Source organism: Amblyomma maculatum, chromosome 1 (assembly GCF_055883805.1).
Source record: "Amblyomma maculatum isolate TAMU_Amacu chromosome 1, ASM5588380v1, whole genome shotgun sequence".
NCBI lineage: Eukaryota > Metazoa > Arthropoda > Arachnida > Ixodida > Ixodidae > Amblyomma > Amblyomma maculatum.
In genome coordinates this window covers 390,695,277-390,704,661 of record NC_139344.1, presented here as the reverse complement: position 1 = coordinate 390,704,661, position 9,385 = coordinate 390,695,277, and the positions used below count along the sequence as shown (strand labels likewise).

The 9,385-nt window shown below is 47.4% G+C and overlaps 1 protein-coding gene across 2 annotated transcripts; it reads left to right on the top strand.

Moving 5' to 3' along the window:
- The first annotated feature begins 3,286 nt into the window (after nucleotides 1–3,286).
- LOC146208530 (cuticle protein 10.9-like) lies at nucleotides 3,287–6,786 on the top strand. Of its 2 annotated transcripts, none has more exons than XM_084587290.1 (3): nucleotides 3,287–3,395; nucleotides 4,522–4,554; nucleotides 5,725–6,786. In XM_084587290.1, the coding sequence occupies exons 1-3, from the start codon at nucleotides 3,387–3,389 to the stop codon at nucleotides 6,049–6,051; spliced, it is 369 nt and encodes a 122-aa protein (XP_084443416.1). In that variant the 5' UTR covers nucleotides 3,287–3,386; the 3' UTR covers nucleotides 6,052–6,786. The 2 variants fall into 2 exon arrangements, with proteins under 2 accessions (XP_084443416.1, XP_084443417.1); XM_084587291.1 differs by lacking the exon at nucleotides 3,287–3,395 and adding an exon at nucleotides 3,609–3,738.
- Nucleotides 6,787–9,385: the final 2,599 nt, after the last annotated feature.

The following is a 9,385-nucleotide window of genomic DNA, read 5'->3' as shown; positions in this document are numbered from 1 at the left end:
TTTTTCTGTGGCCCAGCTTAGGAATCAACGAAACAGTTCACCTTTCTGCACTAAAGGCAGCTCCACGTATCATATGTGCTTTGGAGGCACCGGCGTTTAATATTTTGATTTTCATAGCCTCTCTTCCTCTTTCAGCTTGCAGCCAGATAACGCCTCGCGGAGCGAAGCCTTGGCGTACATTACTGTCGGGCTTCTTTTGGACCTTGCTTCAAACTTTCCTCTGAATTCGTATTCATAGAAAGTGGAGAGTGAACGTGAATTCTTTACCATATTCATCATTATACTCTGAACGTTTGGTTGGTCAGAACGATATACAAGTCGTGATAGTTAGAGAAGAGTCGTCTTAATCAACGGATATGGCTTACTTTGTTTACTTCATTTACTTTGTTTAATTGTTTAGGGTGCCTTCGGTAAAAGAAAAGTTACAGAAGTCTACATGCAACACTCCGCTCAAACGCAAACCTGTGTACGAAACGCGGCTGCTTCATTTAACACAGGAACAGGCTAACACAACCATTTTCTAAAATTGTTGTCTAGCGCCTATATAAATTGTTGAAACTGTTAAACATCAAGAATATGAAAGCAGAAAATTTGTATCCTAGTAGAAGGAGGAGTGCATCCCCAGTGATTCAACTGTCCAGAAAAAGAAAAATTAGGGAACCCTGTATATACACAGACAAGGGTAGAAAAAGGAGGGGCAAACCGAAACCAAGTAAAATATAATACAATGCTCCCATCTTTTAAATTCATAACATTGATCAATGAGAAGTTAAGTATGCACAATTATTTTTAAGAATGAACTGAAACTCATAAGAAAAAGTGCACAATCATTATTATGAATGAACTGAAAGTCATAAGAAAGTGGAAATAAAAAATAACTACGTGTCCCCATGGGATCTCAACCGAGGACCTCCGACTTTCGCCCTTATGCTTTTCTTGGATTAAGTCACTGCGGGCTTCCTTCACCCGCATTCATACATTGCAATGCTTTAACGAATAGAGATGAGGAAGAATGACACTCCCCCAAACAGCTGGCGAGGCATTTCTCTGCTAGTAGCACCCACATTGTATTAACCCGTTTCTTTGTCTTCACGTGTCATTCTGAGAAAGTAATTTTGGCTAAATAACTGGCGCTCACTTCATACCACTGCAGACAGGTAATTAGTAAGGAATCAAAACGAACGAAGTCGTCCAGCGCTCTAAATTTCATGCTAATGAGATAAGCACACGTAAAGTTGGGCCATCTAGAGTGTCAGACTTACCATATTTACTCGATTCTAAGCACCCCCCCCCCTCTCCCTCCCCTCTTCTTTTTTCGCGGTCGCAATGCCCAAAGGGAAGGGAGATGTCAACATTCGGAAAATGTAAAATGCCGCCTCCTCCCGTAGTTCCGTGGTGATATCTTGAGAAGGCGGCCGCGAGAAATAACATTTGCTTTCGAATACAAACTTGGCTAACATCTTCGCCAAACGCCCGCGATTACAGTTCGCTTGAACTCCAAGCTCTGCCATTCCCCTTCAAACTTATTCCTACTTCCGTTACGGTTGTCAAACACCTGACACCAAACAAAACAACGCAAGCCTGCGATGCCTGCAAAACTGCCGAGCTCTTCCGAATGGCTGCCTATTCCAGGTACAGGTGACAACACGCTGATAGAGTTATAGGGTCGCTTTCGGCCGACTTTTGGAGTTCATGCCGCCAGCTGTCATGTGTATCGGAACGCAGCAACAAGGGAAGCCTGAGATCGCCCCGCGGATTCTGCGCCACCTAGGGACCTCGACGCCTCGGCTTAACGACTGATTGAACAAGCGCGCTTGGCAGCCTTGTCGACGCGCTCTTTCTCGCAAAGAAGGAGGTGGCGTTGTTTAGAATAGTGTGTGCGCGTGCGTGCATGCGTGCATGTGTGCGTGTGCGTGTGCGTGTGCGTGTGCGTGTGCGTGTGCGTGTGCGTGTGCGTGTGTGTGTGTGTGTGTGTGTGTGTGTGTGTGTGTGTGTGTGTGTGTGTGTGTGTGTGTGTGTGTGTGTGTGTGTGTGTGTGTGTGTGTGTGTGTGTGTGTGTGTGTGTGTGTGTGTGTGTGTGTGTGTGTGTGTGTGTGTGTGTGTGTGTGTGTGTGTGTGTGTGTGTGTGAAAGAGAAAGAGGAAAGGAGCTGGTTAGAATCGAGAAAATATGGTACTTGACAAGTGCGATCTATAAAAAAGAAGAGAACAATGAATGACACAATATTCAAGCCCATCGAATTCATTCATTAATCATTGCGGTTTCGGCGCAGCTAGTGGGCTTCAGACATGATCGCTTCTTCGCGAATGCACGGTCTAATAGATGTACTGCATGTTCATGAGTACACGAGTGCCCACCGGGCCTGGAGAGCAATATCTGCATTAAGATTTTGCTTACTTGACAGTATAGCTATCCAGGACAAGCATGGCATCCTGCGTATACAACGTTGCCCTTCCATCCGCAAAGACCATTCAAATCTAAAATTTCGATTTCGTAAGCGAAGAGATTACTATCGCATCTGGGAGGACGTCTCAGTGGTAGATTGATTCAGTCCCTTGGTGAAGCCAGAGCTGTCACCATTGTGATGCTCGTGAGAAGTCTCTCTTGCGCGCACAAGGACGAGCGAGGAATGTCGTGCTGGTGAGAAAAGTGATTTGCGCCGATCCAGAGCTCGCGGATAATGTGAAAATCACGGCTTGTCCCTCGCCGTGTCTCCCCATGGGTGATCATTCTCTCCGTGAACGGGTTACTTGGGCCGGGATGCACGAGCGTCAACGCCTCCAGCGATGACCCTCGCCCCGGTCGACTCCCTCTCTCTACCAGACTGGACACGCCAGAACGAAACGCGAGACGTGATAGCTTTAAAACAAGAGCGGTGTTACTGGTGGTGGAGGAGGAGGAGGGTGCTGTTTGAATCTGGAGCATTCCTGCGCTAGCTGCGTGCGCATAGACTGCCCTCTCGTCGCATATTGCAGCCGTTACCTCTACCCTCGACCGCTGCTGCTCTCACGGAGGAGCGGACCTTGTTGTTTTTGCGAGCCTAGAAAACGAGAGTGGACAGAGAAAGGGCACGCGAGCGGTGAAAGGTGAAGACGAAATCGCGGGAGAGGGGTGGCCAGGGTTAGAGGCCCTCCACACGATTGTCCGCCGCGTGCGTGCGTGCGTGCGTGAGCGCGTACTTGTGTGCTCACGCCTTCTAAGGCTGGCGACGAGGCGTTGCGCAATCTAGGTCGGCTGCGTCTGATTGGCGGCGGAAGAGCACGCCGATGGCCGGGCGTAGCTGTATAAAAACGGAGATGAGCCGCGGCGGAACTCATCCCGACACTAGCCCGCAGTGCCCGTCCGGTTCCTCTCAGTGTGCCCTTAGAAGACGCCCGCGCCGTAACCATGCATAAGGTGAGTGCGAACCGGGCCCCGGAAACGGAGGCGGATGCACGCTCCCTGGATTTGTGCTCCGTCCTCTGGTTCTTGTGACGCCGCGCTCACTTGGGATTACGGACTGGAGCATCCGTCGCGAGGTGCGCATGCGTCAACATTGGTCCGTGACGCATGCGGGCTTTCTTGCAGATGGTTTAAATTCTATTCTTGCGGCATGGTCCACTCATCGCGTGTCGCTGTCAGGAGTAGCACGCCTTGTACTGGCGTTATTGATTTAATTGAGTACAAATGTTCGCGAAAGTGGAACCGACGTGGTTTGAAGAATTAACTTTCTGGAGAAATTTGGATAAGCTTATTCATGGTAATGGTAGTTCGAAACCTTGATGCCACACATTAAGCGTTTCTCAAGCCTACCGAAACTGGTTAACTGCATCTGCTGGGTAGGCTACGAACAGTTTGATGTGAACATATACTACTACACCTTCGACTATATTGGCATTTATTTGTTCTTTGATTAATATCATTCTGCTGTGTGAAGCTCTGACTGTGTCTTCACGGAACGAACAGTTATTTTTCTCCACAAGTGCACTACTTCACAAATTCAAGAAAAGTGCTTGTGCTAGAAATGTTTACTGCAAAGTTGAGATATTATTATTAGCCGTCAAATGACTTCTCATGGTAATGCAAGCTGTTATGGAACCGCTGTTTGAAAATAGTGGGCTCAATGAAAACGAATGCTTTGAGCGTAATAATATTTATTCACAAAATTTTGAGTATAGTTATATTGCATGATTTTAACCACAATGCAGGAAAAACATCCAATTCACATCTAAACTTCTGTGCTTAATCTGCAAACATGACCACATTTTGCAGCATAAAAGTATGTAATCCTAGATGAACCTGAAAGGTCCACCTCACAGAAAAGCCCACTGGACGAGAACGTTGAATTTCTAGTTATGTAATCAGCGCTCTTCTTTTATCTACGTTTTACAAACTACTCATATTATGTACAAGAGTTGAGCCAGTTCTTATCACTCAAATTGAGGGCAGCGATCTTCTGGTTTATACGAGGGCCCAAAGTTTCCCTTTGCACAATGCCTTCCCTACTACCTTTTCTAAAGACCTTTGCGTTTCTTTCTTCCAGTTCGTAATCCTCCTGGCCTGCATCTGCGTTGCCGTAAGTTTGCTGGTCCATTTCTTTCGCATTATCCGTTTGTAGCACACTTGTCATTTAGCACTGTAACTACTAAGCTTAAGGGGGGGGGGGGGGGGGCAAGAAAATAAAAGAAACAAGAAGTGAGTAAATGAGAGGTAAAGAAAGAGGAGGGCTGGAAGAGTTAGCCTTGCTTCACTGCTCAAGAGGTTGTCACTACGTATGATGAAGGAAGTAAGCCTAAGGCGGATGATGTTGATTAAACCACAGGTAGGTTCAAGAACCCAAAACTTTCATCTGCATACGATCATACCTGAAAAGTACGCCTCTCCGCCGCGATAGTCTCTACAACGTAACCTTTACTGCTTTCTGCCGTCTTGCAGCGTTAGAGAACACACATTAAAGGGAAAAAAAAGCCGCTAATATTTCGCATTTATTGTGTCTTTAGCAGCACTGCAGTGTCGCTAAACACGGGGATTCAACTGCTTGCAGAGCGAACTCGAAGTTAGAAAAAATTATTTTTTTTTTTAGAAAGACAGTGCTGCAAGCAACTTTGTGAGAAGGAAAGTAACCGCGATTAAGAAGAAAGGTGCAAATAATGAAAACATGTACGTAGTTTTAGGCGTCAGCATGTCACCATTGGAACAGTCACGAAAGTACGGGAAAGGGGACAGAAAATGCTTAATGTTGATAATATGACGAGGCCGTAATCCTCCGAAATCTTAAGAGAAAAAAGTGATATTATTTTAAATTTGAACAGACGAAATGGATCGGACATATGCTCAAGTCAACAAATGAAAAAACGAAATACTATTTCTTACATAAATCCTTATTCTGGACCATTTTCTCTGCCTGAGCAACTTTGTAGTCGGTTAAATATAACCGCTTCACTGCCCATCTGGGACAGGAAAGACAAGAGTCGTTTTTCATAGCTCCTAATCGCCGACTAGATCCATTTTTGTATGGTTTCTTCCCTGTTCGCTCTAAATAATTACACATTTTGAGAAAATTTGGCATGCGTTTTAAAATCATTACAGCAGCGTCACATCTTGAAGTAGTTAGCTAATCATCACAAACACCACTGGCAAGGTGTGCCACGTTACTCAGCTTGTAAAATTTGCTGTTCCCTTCCATACGCACAGACTCTTCCTTGAAGGAGCTGTCTCATGTTTATTCGCTTGTGTCCGCCCGCAGGCTGCACAGCGTGGCTTCCAGGAGGACTACGGACCTCCGATCCCGTACTCCTTCAACTACGCCAGCCAGGACGCCGAGGGCTCTCACACGCACGAGCAGAGTGGCGACGGCTCCGGACGCGTCACGGGCCGCTACACCATCCAGCTGGCCGACGGCCGCACCCGTACAGTCACCTACACCGCCGATGAGAACGGCTACCGCGCGGAGGTCGTCACCAACGAGCAGGGCACCGAGTCCAAGAACCCCGCCGACGTTGTCTTCCAGTCGAGCGCCCTTCCTGGACCAGAGGCCGCCATCCAGAACGAGCCCAACCGCCTCCGTGGCTAGGCTTCCCTTAGACTACTTTCGTCGTTGACCACCCTAGCTTCATGTGTTGTGAATCCAAGTTCGTTGGCGGACGCCTCATCGCCGCTACCACGCCGAATGCACGGCTGCTAAGCTGGCGTTGTAAATGGTTTTTTCCCTTATTTGTTTTTCATTCCCTCCCTTCTGTTCCTGCGGTCCCCTGCGAATTTGACACTTCCTTTTGTGGTCCCTGTGCTGAATGTACTGACGGGCTCGTGGTGTTTGTTGTATCGTTGTTCCTCCCTGTCAACTTGTTGCTAGGTGCGGACACACCTTTTTCTACAGATACCCCCGCTTTTGGTTTCACCTGGCCGCTCGGTATCGGTATAAATAAAGGGATCGTACTCTCCGGTGTGGGTGCATCGTCGGGCTTTGCTAGGAAAGCTGGTTGTCGCAGCCGCTGGTTTACGGCCTAGCTTGTGGTGAATGTAGTACTTCCTTAAACGGAACATTCCTCCTCGTCCGTCCCCCATTGTTCTGGTCGTTTCCCCCCCTCTTGTTTGTTTGTGCCAAGACGCGTGAAATCGACCACGTGCTTTTCTCGTGTATGTCGTGACTGCCTTTGTGCTGGCGTCCTGTTACGACACGTCAATGCCGCTACCTCGGCGTTCTGCGCCTCCTCTTTTCCTCCCGAAGAAAAAAAAAGTATTTGTTTGGTGTTGTGAATTGGGTTGTCACTTCGGTGTAGATGTGTGCATAATAAAAGAATGAAACTCATTCTTGGCTCATTGGTACATCTGTCAGTCGTTCGCGACTGCACACCTGGTTAGTACACCAGCTCACACGATAAGGTCATTTGTTATAAGCCTGTGGCTTCTGGACCAACGAAGACACAGCAAGAAATCGGTGCGCTGTCGAATGCATCAAACGCACGTAGGCAGTATTGTCGAGTGTTTCATTTTTTACGCATAAAAAATATTCCCTTTTCTGCGCATCTTCTCATCGCCTTAGCGGCGCCCGCTGTTTATAGCGGAAATTGTCAGAAAATATTTCCATCACGAGCAATTAGGCACTTGAGTCAGCATGTGTTAAACACAGACAGTAATGTTCGGTGGGGCTTCCGATCTCTATGGAAGAGTATGCTTGATCAAGAGGACAGGTTTTAATGGAGACAGAGCACGATGTTCAGTTTTATTATCTGTGATGCGGTCTTAGCGAGGGAATTGCAACTGAAATCACATTAGAGAAAAAAAGAAATGAAGCAACCGGTCTAGGGCAGCTGCCCTTACGCAAGACCTGACTCAGCAACGGCATTCTTTCCGACGCTCACGCTATCATGAGCACGATTTGCATTAGCGAACGTAACGAAAAAAAAAAAAACGAATGCTAGCGGGCGGTCGCCCCCACGGGTCACAAAGCAAGGACAGCGGTGGGAACGACACCCACCTCTACCGGTGCCCTATGTAGGAACAACGCATTGTTTTCGCTGGATGCACTTCTTAGGCAAAAAGAAAAACAACGAATAGAAAGGAAGACTCGACGGTAGGTATAGGATACACTGAGCACGAACTGTTCATACATCAACGGGAGAAAAGTTGGCGGTAATCTTGTGCAGTCAAGCGAGGTGTATGACATCTCTGAAGTAAAAAAGAAATAAAAACTATGGAGCCTGCCTTCCAAAGGCGTAGCCGAGGAGGGAAGTTTGGTTTCACAACACCCTCCGAAATTTCCTGAGTGCTAGACCCCCCTCCCCCTCTTACCTGCCTTATTTCGGCAATTTATTTTCAACCGGCGGTATTTTCGACTGGTATAGCACCCCCGAAAAATATGTCTGGTAGGCCATTGTTTATTTCTTCAACTCCCGATTGAGTTCATGTAGTTTGGGAACCAGACTGAAGCATGTGGATTTCTAGTGTGTGTCCAAAGACGTCCTGTAGTAGAATTCGACGTGGCTGATGTCTCCTGTAAGACGATCGGCCGTGCAGTACACTTTAATCATTTTATGGCACCTAGTGCGTTCGGTAAAAGTAAGAACTCAGAATGAGTCCCTTCAAATTGGTATATCACAGCTCTTACTGCTAGCCTAAAGATCAGATGGGCTTGAAATGGGAGGACAGTGATTCTCGTTACCCAAAAGACAATTGTGTTCAAGCGTTGCATAATCGCTTAACCACACAAAGCTGCGAAGTAAACCATTGAACTTAGTTAATTGTGCTCAAAACGGCGAATTATTATTGGGCGCAATTATTGCGGCTGTTGGAGGTGACTAATAAAGAAACGATGCTGGGTGTGTTAAAGCGCATCCGCTAGAAACATTATGACAAGACTGTGTCACCGCTTTGATAAAAGAGCGTTTCTGAGTGTTTTCGGTGACCTGTATCCTATCATACGCCGAAGCTTCACATACGTTGGCCAGAGTTCAATTTAATTACTTAGTAGTTGCCTCTGCTCTAAGGAATTCTTGTGGACATTGGATATCAATGACAGGAATCAAGGCTTGGAACCAAAGCATGTAGATGTAGGGTATTGATTAGATGTGATCGGTGTGTATTGTAGAGTGGAAACAGCATTGTATTGGTTGCAGCATATGTTGCATGCAAACGCAATGGCAACCGCCTAAAAAATGACTTAGTGATCACGTCAAGCAGCCTGGAAACCTGGCGAAGGGGGAGGGCGCGGGGTGAGGGGAGGGGGGGGGGGGGGGGATCGGGGTGTATACGAGCATGACACTGTAGAAAGAACATAAACTAGTCTTCCAAACTTCGCTGAACGTACGAAGCCTATAACTACAAGGAAATGTTCAGAAGTTACAACATCACTGTCTCATCCTGGTCAATAAAAGTTTCGTACACCTTTCTTTTTTAGTAGTATTTTACTTACCACAGCAACCAGTCGCCGATAATGGTAGGGCTCTGAATTAGTTTCAACCACCCGATGTTGTTTAGCGCGTGCGGCAATGTAAGTACACAGTTGTTTTGGCAATTCGCCTCTATAGAAACGGATCTTATGACGCCGGATTTCATGCCGGGACCCGACCCCGCGACCTCGCTATCGACACCAGGGCGCCTTAGCCATTGAGCCATTGGGCCAACGTGGCGGGTCTGGTAATGCCACAAGATTGTTCGTGACACGGGGGTGCCCGTACTTTTTCGCTACCAAGGACGGATGTGCATGAATAAGTCGGTCGTCCTTGGGGGCCACGGCGCCGACACTGAAGGCGTATCACGACGCGTGGGCACACCAGGGGTCAACGTAGGGGCAGAGATGCGACTCGAGATAGGTGCTGCTGTTGACGTTGGTGAGCTGCCATGGAATCCTTCGCAGCATGTCAGGAGGGAAAATTGGAAGGCTGGCTCCTCCAGCGCTGCCTAGCGTC

What these genes read in the sequence shown, in the direction of transcription:
- LOC146208530 (XM_084587290.1), top strand. An exon ending in TGGCCTGCATCTGCGTTGCC is followed by an intron (nt 4,555 to 5,724) that starts GTAAGTTTGCTG and finishes GTCCGCCCGCAG; the next exon opens with GCTGCACAGCGTGGCTTCCA.